A 20,705-nucleotide genomic window follows, 5' to 3' on the forward strand; every position below is an offset into this window, starting at 1 on the left:
AGTTTTGCACTGCTCTCCATTGGCCTTCCAGAAGTAGCCTGTGGGTCTCTGCTTCCCTTTACTAGACCATGAAAGTGGTGTTCTTGGTATTCAGTATCCATGAGATCCAGTAAGAAAGGAAGCAAATTCTAAGAACTGGTTTTCTGTAGCTGCTATTGGATCAGTCACTTACACTTTTCTTATGAGATTTTACATTCTTTTTTATCTTCCTCTTCTTTCACCCCCTAAAATAAACCAGCCAGACTTTAAAAAAAAAAAAAAAAAAAAGCACTTAAGTAGGATGCTGGTTAGACATGACATATTGACAATAACTATTATAATTACTGGATTGAGCAAATAATCTGACAGAGTAACGAAGACCTAGTCCCTTGAGATGGTGGAGCATTGCTTACCTTAAATTATGTAACATTGGAACCAGGACAGCTATCATGCTGTAATTTAGTATCTTCACTAGTGTATAGTTGTAACTAAAGTTTAAAAGTCTTGATATTGTCTGCACTTAAATCTTACTATCCTTAAGAAAAGAGATTGCCTCTGTGACAGGGGAGGAAAAAAATAAAACTCAAGTGACAAATAGGTAAGATTTCTCTTTTCCCCCTCCTCAGGGAACATGCATTATGACATGCCCCTGTTTGACACGGGCATATATTAATCCTGCCTTGATAGCAGGAAAAGAGATAACTATTATTTTTTGTCTTGAAATGCCTGTGAAATAAAGGGACATTTCCAGCAAAAGCTATTTGGTATTTTGCCATAATGTTAATGAACTGAAATCTCATAATTATCATACTGCAGCATCAGAACCTGCCATCAAACCGATCCTTTCTTTCCTAGAAGCATTTTAAGCTCTCCCTGGAGATGTGCCCTACTAGGTACTTGGGCAGAGAGATACAGATACAGGCTTGGTTTGTTGGCAGGCTAAGATGAGTATAACCTGTACTTGTCTGTAAAAAAAATCTGCAGTTTTCTGTTATTTGGGCAAAAAAAAATGATTCAAAGTGGTATTTTTTCTATCCATGTTTCTGGGACTTGCCATATAGCATTTTTTCTCTTTAAGTTGTCCCTGGTCTGTACTTGTTCTGCAAATCACCGGGACGCCCATGTCGCCCATTTGCACAGTGTGGCAGGCTCAGGGAAGAGCAGCTCCTCAGTTTCCTCTGTCCTGAGTTGGTTCTGGAACCTGATCGGGGAATTTTATACTTAAATGGAGTTACGGTTAGCCTTTGTTGAACGATTTGGGGTAAGTTATGCTTGCAGTGAGTGTAGCATGTGCACTGGCTTCTGCCTCCTGCCTGCATGACCCTGCTGCCGAGGGAGAACTTGGAGCAGCCCCATCTGTCCTGGGGGACAGTGTTATTCCCATAAGTTGAGCCTCTGCTCTCTGGGATCTCCCTCCAGCCCCTTCTCTCCTGCCTTTGGTCCTTTCCTTTCTGGCCTTTACATTAGGAGCAGGTCCCTGTTCTGGGCCAGCCTTTCCTCAGGAGCATAGGAGTAAAGGCAGGGTGCAGGTGGAGGGCTGTTCTTCCAGGTGAAGATAGAAGTAGCCATGAGAATGAAAGACTAGGTGTGAATTGATGGGCTGCTTCCCAATCACAGAGAACAACTATGAGATAACAATCCTGCTTGTGTGGTTCCTCAGCCTGTTTTTATTTAGAAGTTGTGCAATTTTTGTGTGACTTCTGCTTCTGTGACTGTTGCATGAACTGAACTGCAGTGTCAGTGCAGTCCAGTATATGACTCTGTTCAAATACTGAGAGCTGCAATACGCAATGTGTTGATGAGGTTTAGTGCTTGAAAGACAAAGTGCTTGAGATTGCTGGAAGCTGTGATACTGAGTTGAGTGTGAAAAATAGCTAAAGAGTAATTGGAGAAGAACAAATGCAAGCTTGCTTTTCTGTAATTTTTTTTTCCATTTTCAATTCAGCAAGTGGCTCAATGGATTCGTGCTTGATGATCTGGAGCATGAGACCTCAGATGAGAGCCTATCGCTTCGTGGGCCACAAAGATGCAGTGTTGTGTGTTCAGTTTTCACCCTCTGGTCACCTCGTGGCTTCAGGCTCTAGAGATAAAACAGTTCGTTTATGGGTTCCCAGTGTGTAAGTATGCATTAACTATGGCGTGGGATTTCTCCCTGTTTCTTGGTAGCAGTTCTCCATGTCTGGAATTGGGAGTTGTTTAAAGGAACAGACAACCATTTTATATGGCAGTTTTGACAGAGGGAGAGGTAACTTGGTCTTGAAAAACAGTTGAAAAAGAAACTAAAATCCTTTGCAGTATTAACTTCCACTAATATAAGAAGTAATTTAATCTAACCCGGCAACAGCTGTTTGATGCTTCTTCCTGACCCATCCTTGTCTGTTGTCTTAGCAAATTGCAAGAGTTTGGTTGGCTTAATGAATTAATGCTTAATTCCTTGATAATTGTTAGCTGAAGGGTCTTATAAATGATTTTGTTCCAGTCCATGTTGTTGTTTTGCACAATATGTCTTCAGTGAGGAACATTGAAATACAAAGCAGTCAGGAGACAACTGCAAAATTCTAGCTGGAAAACATGATTTTGCTCTAAATAATGAGAAGCTTTTTGTAGCTGAGTTGCAGAAAAGCAGCTGCCAGTGTTTATTCTGGTCTCTTAATTCCTACACTGAGCAGTGGGATCCTCTCTGAACAGACTGCCCCGTAAGGATGTTTCTTGGGGATGTTTCTTGGCTTCCGAGCTTGTAATTGCTGCTCTTGAGGGTGGAAGCAGCAGTGACTCTGGACCCCAGGAGAGAGGCAGCCCTGAAGTGTGTGTGTGTGTGGGGGGGGTGGTAAAGAGGTTTAACAGCCCCTTCATGGTTATAATCATGTCTCTTCAGGAACTTGGGAAAATATTTGTAGCTGTTTGGTTTTAAGTTCTTCTGGTTATGATCAACCACTGGAAGCTTTTTTTTTTTTTTTGCTGATTTTTATGAATTTGGCCTATTAAACCTAAAATAGCCTGCGCTATAGAACAAAGGCATTTCGAAAGTGGCTTTTTAACTCTGTGCTAATGCTTGCTGGAGCAGTGCTCTTTCTCTGCCTAAGCCAGCCTAGGTTCATCTCCCTGCTTCTCCCCTTGCCCGACCATCAAGGTGCTCATCTGAAACATCAGGATGCTGAGCTCCTGCAGACACCTTGCACTCGTTTCATATGTTGAGAGTTGTACAGTTGGGCACATGTGCCGTTATTCACCTGTGACAAAAGTTTATTCCCTGCTTTCGTTGCAAATTCCAATATATTTAACTGCAGAGCTGTCATGGTACTTTCATAATGATGGGTGACTATACTATAAATATGGTAGAAACTGGGTAAAGTTAAGCTTAATTTATAGTGAAGTAGAACTAAAATGTGCAGCTTATAATTTCAGTTATAATTCACCTTAGCTAAACTTTCCTGGAAGAACTGATTAGAATGACACGCTAGCATATACATTATTGAAGGACACAAGGTAAATTACACTCAGTTAAAATTTAACTTGCTGCTCATCCATCCAGAATAGAGAAGCATTGACAGCATCTTTCTGCTCTTTTCAGTGCTGTGCCACTAATATATGTAATGCTGAAAATAATTTATCAAGTGAACTACTTGGGGTTCTTGGATGCTAATATGTAGGTTTTAAGAAAGGCCTGGGATGTAATGAGAATTTCAATGATTTGTGCTGGGTGGTGCTGTTGTCTCTGTCTCTTAGTTGTCTCTGTGGTCAAAGCTGTACCCATAGGTGTCACATCAGGAAATGGCCAGTGTGGGAAGGGAGTTGTTGTTGTCAGGCCAGTCACGTTGCCATGCACCAAGGTGTTCTCTAATCTGTGCTTATTTAGTGTTCTCTGTCAATTTACCTTCCCTATGGGTAGTGAATAAAGAAAAAAAAGCAGAGATTGAATCAGATTTACAGCCTTTGAATTGCACCTTTTGCAGGCTGATTAAAGGGAGCAAATTCTGTGTATTGACAGGGCAAGATGCAGGGGGTGGATGTTGCTTTGCTGAAGTAATTAAAAGTGAAAGCTAGCAAGGCACTAAAGTCAGTAGCCTGGCTCTTGAGAGGATTCTGCTTGAGAAAGTTGTGTCTTTGTTAGGAAATCACATTTTCAAGCAATGTCCCTATCAGTCTATAAAAAGAAGCATTTGGAGGAAAGATTGCAAAGCTGCTTAAATGGCCTCTGTCACATGTTCCTGGAATTACTGTGACTTGAAAGGCAGCAGAGTGAAGGAACTGAAAGCCTGTGGTGCATCACGTTAGTTCCTGCTACAACAAGTGCATGCACAAATTGCCAAGGGGCAGGAAGGCTCTCCCTGTGTTTGCAGAAGAGCAGGCTCCGGGTTTCGGGGGTGACGTGCATAGCCTGCCTGGGGGGCAGGACTTGGCTTCTGAAGGACCTGAGCCCTTGCAGTCCCTTTCAAGGGCAGCATGTTACGGACAGAGTTAATGCCAGCCTCGTGTGGGGAATTCTCTTTGGGAGTTTTGTATTTTTGCAAGCCACGTTGACACATTTTTGTCACTTTCTGTTTTTGCTGCAAGTGTTTAGCAGATTCGGGAAGTTCTGTGTTTCTGACAAAAAGAAAACTTTCCATAGGAGCAGCTTTTCATGCTCTTTGCCTTCTGGCAAATAATTAAATTAAATGAAACTGGGCAACTCTGACCTTCCTTTTGAAGAAGGAGGGAATGTTGTTGGGAGGTACAGAGTGCTTTGATTTTCTGCTTTTAGAGCTTCTGTAGTCCTGTAGAATTTGATATATAGTAAGAGATTCTGTTTTTTCCAGCAACCTCACTGTAAACCTTGACTGGTAATCCCTAATGAGACAGGGACCAAACCACCATGTCTTCTCCTTGGTCTCTTCTGTATGGATCTTGCATTTGTGGTAGAATACTGTAGAGATGTTCATCGATTCTTGGTCCCAAATACATCTACTGCATATTGAAATGCATTGCATCCTGTGGTGCATCTGTTTTCAAGAAAAGTAATCTCCAGTGTTTGTTTGGAAATGTTGAATAAAGAATTAGGAATACTTTTCCAGGTAGTATTTTTTTTGTTGCACAAATTTAGCGTTTTTGCCTCTTTATAGGTCATGTAGATTGCTGCTGGAGCCCAATACGACTTGAAATAAAGTAGAGCAACATTTCAGCTGTTTGTTCTGAACAAACTCATGGAACTATGCAGACTTGATGAATCGTATGTCCTCATGTAAACACAGAGATTTCCCATAGAAATAGTTGTTAATAGTACCGGTCAGCATACAGAAACATAATGTTTTCATATACAAAGTGTCTTTGCTGTCTTGTTCTGCAGTTTCAACATATTTTTTTCATTCTTAATAGCAAAGGAGAATCCACAGTGTTCAAGGCTCATACGGGAACCGTCAGGAGTGTTCATTTCTCCAGCGATGGCCAGTCCTTGGTCACAGCTTCTGATGATAAAACCATCAAAGTGTGGACAGTTCACAGACAGAAGTTCCTATTCTCACTTAGTCAACACATAAACTGGGTTCGCTGTGCCAAGTAAGTACAGATTTCTGACAAGTAGTAGTGTTTGAAGTCAAACATGTTGGTGCCTTTGTGTAACATGCTTCTATTTATGCTTCTTTTTAATTCACATGTCCTTGTTGACTGAAATGCATTGCAAACTGCAGAGATTCCTCAGTTAATAGCTGTGTAGCCATTCTGTATTTCTTTAATGATCTTTTTAAAGCACACTTCCTGCTTAGATATTTGATCCTTTTTTAGTTAATTGAGAATTTAATATATCAAAGTTGCTGCAGAAGCCAGAGAGAGATCCTATATGATCTCAGTTTGGTTACTGCTAGGCTTGTGCCCCTATTTAAAAATGATTATACGTGCTTATTGCTTGCCTTTATATTGAGGAGGAGGACACTTACAAGAACATAATCATCCACAAGCATTTGTGTAGTTATTCCTTGTAGACATTCACAAGGACTGCCTAGTGACAGTCTTTGATGGTTATTCTAGCAATTAACAAAGTGCATAAAATACTGGAAGTGCTGCCAAGTTGAAACATTTTATTCCTGTCATCTCTGTCCTAAAAACTTGGTTTTTCAGGTATCCACCTCAGATTTCTGAGGAACTTTTATGTATATGTGTATTTAGAGTAAAGACATAGTTTTTCTTAGCTGATCAGAATTTGTCTCCTGAGAGTTGCACTGGTCTCTGCTGTCCTCTTGTGTACGAAGGTTTAAGATGGGAGCTTAATGCATTCTGGATGTAACTTATCCTGCTTTTGCTACCTTGGGAGTAATTATTGTTCTGAATACTTTTGGCAAACACAGAAATTGTTTTGAATCAGAGTATTGAAACAACCTGAGAGGCACTAAAATTAATAGTAGCAGGTTAGGAGATCTTAGGTCAGACTGGAGACTTTTGTGAGGGCCATTTAATACACTTGCGGACTTCTGGGTGGTTGTTTCTTTTCCTCAACTATACAATTGCACTTGTAATCCCCCTGAAAAGCAGTGTGGTTGTTGGAAGAGTGACGTTTGTTTCCTGGCATGACTTGACGGCTTTTCCAAATGCAGTTGCCCCTCTGCACTTTTTGTTGGGCAGTTCTTGAGTGCTGTAATTTTCATCCTAGATTCTCTCCTGACGGGCGATTAATAGTGTCAGCCAGCGATGACAAAACTGTGAAGCTGTGGGATAAAACGAGCAGAGAGTGTATCCATTCCTTCTGCGAGCACGGCGGGTGAGTGCCCGGCTCCGCACGAGGACCAGCCTTGCTGTGACTGCGGGTGCAGGGATGCCTGCTTAATGTGCACCTGCAGTGACTGATGCTTGTCCTGGCAGTCATTTTCCCAGTTTCTTGCCATTTGGCTTGAAAATAGTATGCATGTACATTAGATTGAATCAAAGTAGCTTTTAGCAGCTATTACAGAAGCAGTCAGCAGGAAACTCGATGCAAAAAGCTTCCAGAATTGCTTTGATCTTGTTAGACTTGTCCAGATTGGGATCCCAAGAATTCTGTTTCAATAACTGTTCAATACGGCAAGCCTTGTTTTATTTACCTTTTTTTTTGTTCTTATTATCAATTTTTGGAGATAGTTAAGTTCTCAGTTCCTTCTTCTAGCTTGATCAAACTCTTATTGTGTTCTCCTTTGGTGAAACAAAATCAAACAAAATCAAAGAGCAGAAGTGTGCTGGCAGATTGGTCCCTGGCATTTTTTTTGTTTCATCCTCAAACTCAGCTGTGTTCTACTCAGCTGTTGAATGCAGGAATATTTTTGATGGGGAGTACTGAGCTGCAGCATAAGTTTCAATGTCCACAAGTCATCAGTGAACTGAGGCTGGAAACTTTCTGGTGTCTTGCTTCATTGATTATTTTTATTTTTTTTTTAAGCACACAATTCTGTTACTTTGAGATAATCTAACATGATATTAAAGACATTTTCAGGCAACATTATTTTTTCCAATGTGCTTCAGAATATGGATTCTCCAAACAACCAAATGAAATTTCTCAAATTCCTTAACATTTGATACAAGAACTCAGTGTTATTAATCTTACCTAATATCTTGCATGGATTGGATGAGGTGTTCAAGATGCCTTTCACTGAAGTTTTGATAGGTTCTATATCAGTTATGTGTCCAAATTAAGAGGATGGCATATAAATCCAGAAGGTAATCCGGCCACAGCCCTGCTGTCTTTTAAGTGACAACATATGATTACAGGCCTAAGTTCATAAAGTTTTCTCTTAGAATTAGTTAAAGGTAATAACAGAACAATCTGAGTTTTGTACGTGTCAGTCTAGAAATACTGTTAATTAAGTAAAAATTATGTATTATGTAGATTTTAACACTTGAAAATGTTGTAACAGTGGGACCCATCAAACTTCAGGAGTTTTTTAATCTACAACTCCTACAATTGTAATGTAAAACATTCAAGATAGGTATGTTTAGATATAATCTTATGTTCTGCTTAATGCTATAAGTAAGATCTTGAAAATGCTTCATACTGCCAAATCTCTCATAAGAAATTTCCTCCGTTCCCCAATGTTCAATGTATTAAGATATCCCTTCACTCCTTGAAAAGACCTTTTCCAATCTTAAGCAAGAATTGACTGTAAATCATTGGATTTAACTGCAATTTACAGGTTTGTGAATCATGTGGATTTTCATCCCAGTGGTACCTGCATTGCTGCAGCTGGCACAGATAACACAGTGAAGGTGTGGGACGTTAGGATGAATAGACTTCTCCAACATTATCAAGGCAAGTTAAGATCTTGGAAAAAAAAATCTTATCTTTCTATATTTTAGTATGGAGTTATCTGAAGTCCAAGGGCTCTTTATTGCCTGCTGGCCTTCCAGAATGGCCCTCACATAGGTCTACCAGGAATGCCTCTCTTTTTTTTAATTTTTTTTTTTTTTTTTTGCCAGACCTCATGTTTTGCTTTATATTGGCCCCAAGATTAAATATTAAATACTGGTTAGAAACTGTCAGTTCTTTTTCCATCCTATTCCCTATTCCAGTCAAATGGATTAATGGATTAGTGCTGCCATTCGGTAGAACTGTGTAGTAAACAAAGGACCTTTTCTATCCCTATAAGCTTTTTGGAGTTTTGTTTTGTGTGTATTAGTAACTCCGATGTACTACTTTCTTTGCTGCAAAGACTTTTAAGGATGGCACAGTATTTTATAAATCCATGCATTCTCAGGCACCGTTTTTGGTATGGATGGCATCTTAATCTTAATTTTCTGCTTTTCATGTAGACTGCTTCTAGCATATTAGTAAATCATCCCAGAGGTAAGGGTTGGAGCTTGGCATCTTGTTCTTTGTCATCTCCACATCAGATAATGTCAGGTTGGGAGCTCCTGCTGCTCCAGTCTTCCACTGGATGCCGAGCAGACAAAGCAGAGGAGTAGCTTAGGTGGCAGTTGATTCTTTCTAACTTTGTAAGTTCAGAGGCAAAAATTGAGTTCTAATTTAAAGCTATTGGTCCTGGCTTTATATAATTCTTTTTGAAGTGCTTTAGATTATATATATCTCTACTCATTTAGGCAGTGAAGGAATTTGCATTTTCTTTCAATATAAATTCTTTGGTTTCTCTCTACCTTGACACAGAAGGGCAGAGTAAGACTCAGCTATGTCCGAAAAGTAGAATTTGGTTTGTTCCCTTTTAGCCACCTGTGAAAAACTAGACCTCTTGGTGCAGATGAGAGCAGTGGGAGTTATTCCTCTCAAGGTGAATGCAGATTATCTGCAGAGAAGCTATTAAGATTAGGGAAGTCCTTTGGGTTCCATAGAAACTTAAAACAAGATCTGCAAAAAAGCCTGCAAAATTGGGAATTCTTTAATACTTCTGCTGTGTACAGAGGGCTGTTCTTTCACTCTTTGCATATGGTAAAGACATGACCATCACTGGAGCAGTTTTCTTCTTGCTTAAAAATCATGTCCTATTCCTAGCATCAGCTTCTTGCAGCTTGATTTTGTAATTCTTGGCTTCCAAATTTAAGGTCTTTTTACGATATTATTTCTCCCTGTGTAGTCAAGCCAAGGACTCCTTAAGCTCTTTTTCAATTTTAAACTAGACTGAGACCTCCCATGTAACGTAACTTTTTAAAATTTCTTCAGTTATTCTTTCCGACTTGCAATCACTTCTAATTGTCTAGTAGTTTAAAATCTAGTGGAATTAAAGCCTTTTAATAGTGACCGCTGAAAAATATTCAGCGCAACCCCAAATCTGCTGAAGTGTCATTATTGGTGTAATAAACATTGGTGTAATAAACATGGTGTAATAAACTTGTGACCCTTGTTAAAACTTGGAAACACATTTTGAAAGTCTTATTGATAAAATAGGCAGCACAATTAAATATTTGAGCAGGATCGGCAATGCCTGTTTCCAGGCAGTGTTACTTGGCTCAGAAATGAGCTCTTCGTGACTTCCATTTACTGCTATTAAATTGTCCGAGTCTAATGTGGCTTAGATTTGGCTGCCAGGTTTATTTTTGTGTCTTGGAATTATTCATCCCTTGCGTTGCAGCCTTGCTGAAGAGCATTTTAATCGGTCACTCTTGCTCTTGAAGTGTTTTTTTTAAGTGTCACTTTTAACAGCTCCTACTGTATGAATCCTAATTATGCATGAATTATTGAATTCGAAATAGTCATAAAAGCCAAAGGAATCTAATACATTTCAAAGGCAGTTATATGCACACATTTTATGCACCTGTGGCTGCAAAGTTTGTTGCTTTGAATATGTTAGTCTTGTTCTTCTAAGGATTTACACACAGGCATTTCAGCCAAAGCTTTTAGTCTCATGTCTCCTATGTGAAGAATTTTGATCCCAGTTCCACTAGAGGGCACCTCTTCCTTCAGGATAACGTTATATTGAGACACCCATGCATGGGCTTTACTAGTTCCAAGGGAATCCATTTTAAAGGTGATATTGGATTGAGAAGTTAACAGATAAGTAGTCCCTCCTGTTTGCACTGCCACACACTCTTGCATGTTGAAATTTGGCCGTTCTCCACAACTGCTAAGTCTTTTAGCCGCGTTGCTCATGTTGCCAGTGCTTTTTTCCAAATCCTGTGTTTGCAAATGCAAGCTGGAAGTGGAAGGGCAATTGCAGCACCTTTCATATAGTGTGTTTCAGCCAGGGGCAGTGTGTTGTGGTCGTGCTTCCTGAACAGGAGACCAGACCAATGCTTTATGGGCACCTCTAGCTGCTGCTTGTTCCTTTGGTCCAGCAAGTTAAACCTCTGCAGAAAATGGCCAGTGCTTCTTGCCCACAGTTGTTCTCCCTGTGCATAAATGTGTGCAGGCCACATATGTTGCAGGTCCGTGGAAACAGCCCTAACCTGATCCTTGCTGCTGTTTTAAAAGAGCAATCAGTCCAGCTTTGTTTTTATTCAGAATAAAATATCACAGGAGAAATATGTGTTTAGCTGTCTTTTTCAGGAGACTCCACAAACTCCCCATGTACTTTATCTTCTGAAGTATAATATAAGGAGAGAAGAGCTAGCTTTGATAGAGGCAGTATTCACCTACAGGAATAACTGTTTAGAAGTCACCTATGTTGACTTAAGACTTTTTTTTCCTGTGTTATTTTTAGTAGTTCAGGTGAAGAGGAATTATCTTTAAGAACTTAAGCTGATATATCTAGTATTTCTGAGGGTTTTAAAAGCAAATGCATTCTGCTTTACAACTGAACAGGATGATTTTAGATTTCTAATTCAAATCCATATCTAAAGTGTTATATTTTGGAGGAGTATTTTTAACATGCAGTTTGAACTTAGTATATCAGTATACTTACTGGTCTAAAGTATATCAGTAAATTCAACTCCTGAGAAAGTTGAGATTTTATTTTGAGGGGAGTCTTAATAGTAGTAGATTCAAGATACCAGAACATTTGCAGGACAAGTAGTATAATTAAGAATAATTAGATATTTAAGCAAACCAAAACTTTTCAAGCATAGTTTTACTGTTTTATAATGTCACATACGCTCAGAAAGCTGGGCATATGTGAAGTACTGCATGTTCCCATAAATAAATATGCTCTGCAGCTTCTCAAAAGTTCAAGAAGGAAAAATTCTACATTAGGTAAATGTTTAATGTTACAGTGAATATAAAAAGTGAATTTGACTTTTTCTTAGAGTGTTTTCTTTAGCTCTCTTCAGAATAACTCTTTGGCTTCATCTTCATGCAGGAACACTTGTTTTATGAATAGTTAGTCTACTCATACTTGTTATTTTAAAATTTTTGGTGAGGTGAACAGAAAGTTTGTGAAAATAATATTTATACTGCCCAATTACATGGGAGCATTTTCAAGTCGTGGGTACTTCTTTCCTAGATTCTCTTAAATGCAGGCCTGGTGAGTCAAGTAGCAGATGAAAAGAACCTTCACAAAGCCAATTTTGAGCCTTTCATGGTAATTTTAATGTTCTCCTTAATGTACTAATCTGTAGTTTTTATTTTAAAATGGCCTGGGAGTGAGAATAGCAGCTCCGCAGTGGTAAAATACGCTATTCATAATCATGTAACTCACTTGTGCACACAGATGTGTTTTGGGCTACACAAGAAGCTTTTTTGGACTAAATCTCACAAGATTAACTGGCAAAATTTCCTTTTTCCTTTCAGTAGAGTAGTGCCCGTTTTCACAAGAATTGAATACTGCCCTTCTGCAGTGCTGTGAAGAGTCCTGAGGAATGTCTCCACAGTGATAATTTTACTGTTAAACTTCATAACAGAATATTGCAATATGCTCGGTACCTTATTGTATTATTTTGCCTTGGGCTTACTATGTACACAATTGTCATCGAGACCAGCTTACATTTTTTCCGTTCTTAGTTCACAGTGCTGTGGTAAACAGTCTTTCCTTTCACCCCTCTGGAAATTATCTGGTTACTGCTTCCAATGATTCAACTCTTAAAATTCTGGATTTGCTCGAGGGACGACTTCTGTACACGCTTCATGGTCACCAGGTGAGGAAAAACCTTTTATTCAGCAATGGACCAACCCATAACATACCAAACCAATTTGTGACCCGTTCTTAGAGTTCTTCATGAGTCTCTTGAAAGTTTGTTTAAAATAATGGAAACTTGTGAAATCATCATCGTTTTGGAGGGCGGAAATATGGGGATGGAAGGAGATAAGGCAGGAATGGAGAAGATGATGGCAAGACAAAGTGCCTGTGTTTGAGGATGCAAGCCTAAGACTTAAGACAAGTTGTTAGTGCTGGTCCTGTGTCCCTGGGCCAGTCCTGCAGGCTCTGTTCCTCAGGTCTGACTCCCTTTCTCTAGAGCACCACAAATAGCACTTGGCTTCCTGACCAGGATGCTGTAAAAGTTCAATGCAATTCAGCTGGCAGACAGCTAAGATGGTGGTAGTAAAATGGAGAAAATATATTTTGGGTTGTGCTTTGGGAACATGTTCCCATTTTTGTTTACTGCCTGATTTAATTGAAAGTTATAAATGCTACTGTTTGGTTACGTTCAACTGATGGACCTATTAGTACTGTGCTGCTGGGTGTGTTGCCTGTAAGGCTGATTATTGTATGAATGCTTGGAGCTGCTCTTTTCAATGGTAAATGTAAACAAATACCTCATTTTGTTGAGTATGCTGAGTGGGTCTCAAAGGCATGGAAAAGCAGACGTATTTTAAAGGCTTTCCTTTTTTGTAAGCGACAAAACAAATTCTTAACCCACTTGTGTCTGTTGTGGCTGAGCCTTAAAATGCCAAAAGCTGGGCAAAATCACAGCCTGGAGCTGCTTGGGGCTGGGGAGCGCAGGCAAATTTTAGACAATAACAGTAGCTCCGTGAGCTGCAAAACTGATCATTTTGGCTTCTTGTGGCTTCATGTTTAGTGGTTGCCTTGTCTGATGTCTGAAAAGGGTTGAATTCCTTCTGTAAATTCTCTTAGTGCATTTCTCTAATTCCTCATAATTTCAGTGGAAAAATGATAATCTCATTCTTAAAGCTTCACCTTGGGAAGACCTGGTTAACCTACACCTCACCTGCATAACACTTTTGAGAACTGAAGCAAGTGAGTACTGCATCAGGCCAGGCTGCTGTTGTTTTAGCTCTTGTCCTAACCTCATTTTCATGTTTATCTTTTGTGCTAACTGGCCAACAAGTGCTTAGGAAGTGGCTATCTGGAAAGGACAAGTGCAGTGAGCTAGTGGGTCACTGGACCCTTCATCCATGCCTCAGGAAGGAGTGTGCTCGCTTAGCTAGGGTTGTAAGCTTGAATCTGCTTCCAATTCTTTCTTTTAAATTGTGTAGGCTGTTTCTGGCCAAACGCAGAGGGAGTAATTCTGAATGAGCATCACAGCTATTCCAAAGTTGGTTGTGGTAATGGAAGCCTTCAGAATAAGGCAACCAAGTCCTCTTTAGGTGGCTGCTGTATTAAGGCTGATGTAGTAGGATTTTATATTTTTAATGCCTCATTTAACAGGTCCTGCTCCCGCGGCGCTGCCTTCCCTGGGGATACAAACATGCAGTGACACTGGGCACCACTTCCATGAGAAGCTGCTGGGGTAGCTGCTCTTGGAGGCTGCTCTTCTATCCAGCCTGCTCTGCCGGTGGATAAACCGAGTCTGATACTGAGGGCTTTTTTTGCCCATCTCACTGTGATTTCTGCCAGTAACCGCAGTGGCTAGAAGTGAGGTGGGAGTGGTTTTGCTGGCCACTAAGGACATGTTGCCTCTTTCAGTGGGCCCGTAGGAACGTCAGTCTCCTGCCGAACAGCCTGTTCTGAAGATGTTCTCGAGCAGGGAGTCTGTGTGGGTGAGCGCTGCTCCGGCCTTGCTCTGCCAGCTGAGCACCCTGCCCTTCTGGGAGCGCTGCACGAAAGGGGACACTTGAAGGAAAAAAGCCTTGAGCTCCCTTAGACATGTGACGCAACTGCCGGAGTGCCAGGAATTTGTCACCAGCTGATGAGGAGTAGTTTACGTAGGGCAGGGCGCCAGGTTTACATTGCTGTCCTGAGCCGTAACGGAGCCGGCGGTTTGCAGCGCGGAGCTGACGTCTCGCAGCTGCGACGCATCACGCTGTGCAGAGCTGCATAGTTTCATTCAAGTGCCTCGAGCTGTGGAGTGCTTCTGGCTAATTCCCCGCAGATGAGACACGGCGCCGGAATGAGGGGCCACCTTGGGGCTGAGGCATCATCCTGGAATGGGATGTTTTGGGACCCGTAAGTCGCCTCCGGAGAGCTGTTAGTGCAGAGCAGGGATCCTGTGTCCCTCTGCCCTTGGGAGTGCTCTGGGGAGAGCGTTTCCAGGCAGCTTCCTTAGGGGCATGGAAGCTCTCAGTAAATATTTGGAAAATATCCACATGGTTGTGTGTATAAATAGGAAGTCAGAAGATGCCAAGTTAGGGATCTCTGAGCAACCTTAGGCTGTACCATGAAGAGCTTCATTCCTCTCACCTGCAGGGTGGAAGTGCTCTCTGCTGGACTGGTCATACAGAGTAACAAACATCCCTGACTGTGTTATTCCTTTCCCCCTCTCTGCTTTCCCTCACCTCTTTTTATAATTTGGCTTTTCCTGTTTGGTGCTGCTTCTACAGGATTCATGCTGTATCTTGTATGACATTGTCAAACAAGTTGTGTTGGCCTTGTCACCTTTCCTCTCCCTTATTCTTCTTCCTGACTCTGTCCTCATACCAAAAGTTATCTTAATTTCCATTAGTCTTCACTGAGCTGGTCTCTCTGCTGCTAAAACCAGGCAATAGGGGAAAGATGCAGGTCATGCAGCATCCTGGCTCAGGCCCTCTCTAGACCCCTGGAGCATTTATCAGGTTGCTCACTTGCTCTTGTAACTGTCCCCATCACTTATTATCTCCCTCCCTTGCTGCACTCTCACTTCAAGGTTTGCCTGCTGACCTCGTCTCCTGTGCCACAGAGCAGTTGAAAGAAGCTTGAACAGTGACAGTGACTGCTTGTTTTTTTTATGTCTTAAACTGATGATCCCATTCCTGTGTTGCCACTTCTGACTTTCTTCTCGGGCATTTGTTGCTACTTGTATCTCCTTTTCACTTGGAGCTAGCTCTCTGCTCTGGGAGGATCTGGCTGAACAGACTGCCTGTTTGCTTCTCCCTTGCATCCCTCCTATGGGCCGCAGGAGCAGCTCTATTTCCAGTCTTCACATTCTGTAGCTATCCCTTGTACCAGTTCCTGGTACCTCTCTACTAAGCAAATACTTGCTTGTTTCTCCGAGAACTTAAGTCTGCCAGCATCCTTGACCCCACTTCTCTCCAGCTACCTGCAGTCTGCTGTTCCTTTCATCGTGCTGAACGTGCATCTTTAAACCTACGGTTTATTTTCGGACCCTGTGCAGTCTGGCGCTCGTTCGTTCTGTTACGCCAAAGGCCAGGCCCAGCTCTCGCCCCCGCTGCAGCTCGGATGTTGGTCTGCCCTGGCTTGCCGTGGCTGCTGAAGGTGCTGGCCCTGCTGCCCTTCACCGTGCCCCCTGCCTCCCTGCTGCCCTTCACCGTGCCCCCTGCCTCCCTGCTGCCCTTCACCGTGCCCCCTGCCTCCCTGCTGCCCTTCACCGTGCCCGCTGCCTCCCTGCTCCCAGCCCCTGCAGGGAGGAGGCCTGAGCTTCAGGAGGGCTTTCTGGCCGATCCGGCTGCGCTCCGGGTGCAGGTACGGTGCTGGGCTCCAGACGTATTCCCATTTCCCCATCTCCAGGGCTCCTGATCTGTCTCTTCAGAGAGCTGTTTTTTATCTCTGCCATTGAAAGCTTTGTTTTTGGGAATGCTATTCTTGCCATTTCTTGTCATCCCTTTCCCAGTTGTTATAGATGCTGCCAATGTCCTGCCAGTCACTCAGTGCTGAAATCCGGGTGCTGCCCTCGGAGCTGCTCCCCCAGCTGGTGGGTGCAGCCTGCACTGAAGTCGCTCATAATCTTCCTGTGCGTCGTTTCTTAAGGCCACACTGTATTTGATGTGAACTGATCAAGCTGCAGATTCCCGGAGCACTGGAGGCCTTGGTGGACACCAGTTTTAATCAGCAGGAGGTGGAAGAACAGAGGTGGGCAAAAAATCTGGCTGGTGGCCAGCACTTGCATTAGGTTGTGCAGGTGACGCTGTGCCTCTCTTTCCTTACCTGTGCGTGCAGCAAGCACTGGCGTGTGGCGTCCCAAGATCCAGCTGTGGCTGTGTAATCTCATCCAGATCCTCTCCAGTGGGAGCTTGGCTTCAGAGAACTAGGTTCGACCATGGTAAAATTCCTTTTCTAGCTCTTCTCCCCCAGTTTCTTTGTGTTCAATATTATTTGTCCTTTTCAAGGCACCTTGGGCTTGTCTCCACCCGACCTGTTGTTCTTTCCCTGGGGGAGATGAGTTGCCTCCCGATTAGTCAGGATGTTCTTTCCACCCAGTTTCTCCAAGGCATGACTTGCTCTTTACTTTCCCTCTGACTTGCCAGAGTTGTCTCCTAGTATCACCGAAACTCTCGTTGTTCTTCCAACCTGAGGTGCACAGAAGCTCAGCAGCCTTCATGCTGCCCTGGTATCTCACTGTCAGACCTCTTCTCTCTTGCCTAAGCTGAGCAGGCCAGAAGCCACAGGAATCTGGGGGTTGGTGTTACCAGCTTCTAGTTGGTGCAGCACCAAGAACAAGGAGGAGGCACAACTAGAACCCCAGATCCCTCTGGGGATACCAGCAAAGGGGCGTTTCTGCCCTGCTACAGGAGAAAGAGTACGAGGGATCCTTTAGAGGCTGCTGCAGCCCTGCTTGTTCTGGCCACACTGGAGATGATAAAGCATAGAATTCTCCCTACAGCTTTGAGATAAGAATGTGCAACCACCTCTTTGACAATGTTTTAAAGTAGTAACCTTAAAGAAAAAAAAATACCCAAAGAAGGATTTGAATTCTTCAGGCTCCAACCATCTATCTGTTGCCCAAGACTTTGTCACAAATGTGTCAGGTCTCTGCCATGCTTACCTAGAAGGAATGCAAGTTGGGCTGTGTTTAATCACTGGGGTGTGTGGCTGCTTCCCTTTTTGCTTTGTGTGTTTATACTAAAATCTAAGAGCATTTGGCAAACAGTTATTTGTATGTTGCCATAGCAAACCTGTTATATCTGGGAGGGGTGCTGTGTGTGTATGTAACAAAAAGTCTTCACCTAATTTATGTCAACAAATCTGTAGAGGATGTTGTGTCTATTGACTTGTTTGTTCCCATTCTATCAATTTCTGCAGGTGCATTCCACCTTGGATACCCATTTCTATTTTGGGAGGAACATGTTCTGTGGAGCCTCCTTCCCCCAGCCCTGCTTTTCTTCCATTCAGAATGTCCTGCCTGGGAGCCACTTCGTGGCCTGTTTTGATGTGATTTGTAAATTGTGCTCAATTTTGTCTAAATACGCGGAAATGTTTAGAGAAGGCCGATGAAATCATTTTGCAAAACACCGCTGTTCTCTCGTGTTCCTCCCTTGTGCTCATTCCTGAACATTTTGTCTCGAGCAGCATCTCGACTGGTTCCTTCCCCCTGCCCTGACCCTTCTGGGTTAATTACAGCCCAAGTGCAGCTTCCCTATCCTCAAGGACTAGCTCTTTCCCAATACAGCATTTGATACCCTGATATTGCACAGGTGCTGCAGAACCTCAGAACCTGGCAGGAGCTGCCGTAGAGCCTCACTCTCTGTATCCTTGGCTGTTTATTCCCAGCAGAGCAGTTGGCTCTTGTCTGTGCTCCAGCACACACAGCTATTGCCTGACTTGGTCCAGCTGCATCCACCGCATCCTTCTCGTGTGCTTCTTCCTGGGCACTTGCTTCAGGGTTGAAAACGTATTAAATGAGATGTGTGTTGTGAAACGTGTGCTCAGCCACCACTTCAGCAAAAAGCTGTTTAAAGTCCCTCGGAATTGTTTGTTTTAGCACGAGGCTTCTTCGAAGTGCAAGGTCTGGGCTATGTGGAGACGGTCATGGACGCATTAGTTCTGGCATCTCTTCTGTAAAGCTACTGCTAAGAGAAAAGCAGATTTAAACCTGACAACTGACATAAGTCTGCACAGATTGTTAGCCTGTTGCTTAAGCAGCGACAGAACAAGGAGAAGGCTGAAGCTGTAAAATTGCGTTTGTTCCTGTCTGTGTTAATGCCATGAATATTCCAAGGCAACATATCTTAAACTCTGTGAAAACACATGGGAAACAGTAACTCAGTGCTGGCAAGCTGAGAATGCTAATTGCAGGCCATTTACCTGGCAGTTAAGAGCTTTTCAAATTTTGCCTTTAGACTGCTGATGTCAAAAGAGGAGCATCTTGTAAAACTGTAGTAAATAAGGCTTCATAACAGTTTCATTTTCTAACTCATCCCTTCCATTTATTTGCAGGGACCAGCCACCTGTGTAGCATTCTCGAGAACTGGAGACTTCTTTGCTTCTGGGGGCTCTGATGAGCAGGTAGGTGACTGGAGTAACTGGATAATTCTGTACCCTGTTCTCACTATTGTCTCTTAATACCTGTGCTGGTGAACCTGGGCATCATGTGCTTTTAAGAAAAGAACAATTGTTTAAAAAATGATGAGAGAAGAATCTGCTCCTGGCTGCTGCTGGCACCAGGCTAGCCTGGTGCAAAAACGGCCGTGTTGAGTCAGCCTGGAGATCCGTGGAGCCCAGGATTGTCTCTGGCACCTGCCACTGGCTAATTCAGAGGGAAAAGCGTAAGGATTCACATTTCTTTATAAAAGCTCCTGGTTTTTATTCTCTTGTTGTCAGTGAGGTGAAGCAAAAACATACCCACGTGTGTCTGTGCCATCCTGAAGTGCCTTGCTGTGCTCTTCATAGCTGGTGACAGTTTTATGAGCTGTTACTTTTTCGTTCCTTTTTATAGAAAGGAATTTCTGCTAAGAAGGGTGGCATAGCTTGCCGTGCTGTCTCTTCAAGACCGCTTTTCATTCAGGCTTTTAAAACAAGAGTGAGAAAGAGAAGCATCTTGATTTTTTTGTCTTATAAAATTATATTGGGGTCACTTTATTAAGGTTTGCTCCTGAAATGCTTTCCTAACACAAGAAATAAATGTGCCTTTTGCTCCTGTTTCATTCCCCCTCAAGAGCTGTGGCAGTGCTGGAAGTTGCATTTATATAGCAATTTACTGTTATTTCTTTCGTATAGGAAAAAGAATTGGTTTGGAATACTGAATTTTATATCCAGCTCTGATAGCCCAAAAGCTGACTTGGATTTCTAGCATAGGAGGACGCTAGCCGCCTTTTCTCCCTTGTATAAAAGGCATTCCCTTAAAAAGCTTTTATTTTATCCGATCCTTCTTTTTCTTTCCACAAGTTCGGATTCCCTTATATAAGGCAATATTCATGTCAAATAAGATTGACACTTGCCCTTAAAAGACCTCCTGCTACTGTTAAAGCGAGACAGTGAATGGTCAAGCTTCCCCCAGAAGCATCCTTTGTAAAAAGATTGGTTTATGGCATTGGACCATGTACAGTCTTCTCTGGAAGCCTCTTCCATTACAGCTCCCAACTGAAGACCTCTGAAAGGTTGTGTTGGGAACACTGGCTCCAGTTTTTCTGTCCTTAGTGTTCCCGAAGGAATTCTTTTGCTCCTACTGGGTTTGTATCTGAAAAGGCAGCCAGCGTTCCCTTTCAGGCACAGAGAAGAAAAAAGTTAATGTACGATTTAAATATGTAATCAGAACAGCATTAGTCTTATATTTTAATCACTATGAATATATGATCTGTATGGTAAAAAGGCATCGTCTTCTGCTCCCTAGTGGAATGGCTCAATGTGCAAATACAGAAGAAAAAATCCTGTATATTTCACGGAAGGAAAGCACAAAACCTGCTATCTATCTCAAGCAGATAAATGTTGATGTTTCTTGCAACTAAAACAAGCTTCTCAGATTCATAAATATCTTTCAGACTTAAGAAATATTTGATACATGCTCTTTATTTATTTTTTTATTTAGATTTTTAGTTTTCTTGTCCAAGGACTTGCTCTCGGTATGTTGAAATGGTTAATGTATTAGAGGAGTCCTGATTCTATGTCCACATCTCTTCTAAGGTAGAAATTCTAAATGCAGAATCTGTTGTATTGTGGAGAAAAGGTGCCTATTAGTAGGATTTACTTTTGGTAGGTAGTTGGCAAAATAGCTGAAGATCTCCAGTACAAGTTTCAAAGTGCTAATGTCTCCTTTCTCTGAGAAGGAGTCTCTTGGAGAAGAAAAACAAGCAGTAGCTGTTTGGTGTGTGACTCATAAGTGCTATAATGTAGAACATCATATTTTAATATACTTGTGGC

General features: G+C 42.1%; 2 protein-coding genes across 2 annotated transcripts in view; both read left to right on the top strand.

Moving 5' to 3' along the window:
- The window catches only part of LOC148596214 (E3 ubiquitin-protein ligase PHF7-like), a gene marked incomplete at its 5' end in the record, with an annotated part of 499,504 nt that overhangs the window by 43,489 nt on the left and 435,310 nt on the right, over positions 1-20,705 (top strand). The gene's annotated exons all lie outside the window — the stretch shown is intronic.
- The window catches only part of POC1A (POC1 centriolar protein A), a 43,142-nt gene that overhangs the window by 944 nt on the left and 21,493 nt on the right, over positions 1-20,705 (top strand). Inside the window, exons 3-8 of the mRNA XM_010223896.2 lie at positions 1,925-2,096; positions 5,332-5,511; positions 6,599-6,706; positions 8,109-8,224; positions 12,299-12,432; positions 18,786-18,854. Coding sequence (XP_010222198.2) covers positions 1,925-2,096; positions 5,332-5,511; positions 6,599-6,706; positions 8,109-8,224; positions 12,299-12,432; positions 18,786-18,854 — 779 coding nt within the window. The remainder of the gene's footprint in view (positions 1-1,924; positions 2,097-5,331; positions 5,512-6,598; positions 6,707-8,108; positions 8,225-12,298; positions 12,433-18,785; positions 18,855-20,705) is intronic.

Source organism: Tinamus guttatus, unplaced genomic scaffold, assembly GCF_059628265.1.
Source record: "Tinamus guttatus ecotype Peru unplaced genomic scaffold, ASM5962826v1 Tinamus_guttatus_pri_ptg000026l, whole genome shotgun sequence".
NCBI classification, from domain to species: Eukaryota; Metazoa; Chordata; class Aves; order Tinamiformes; family Tinamidae; genus Tinamus; species Tinamus guttatus.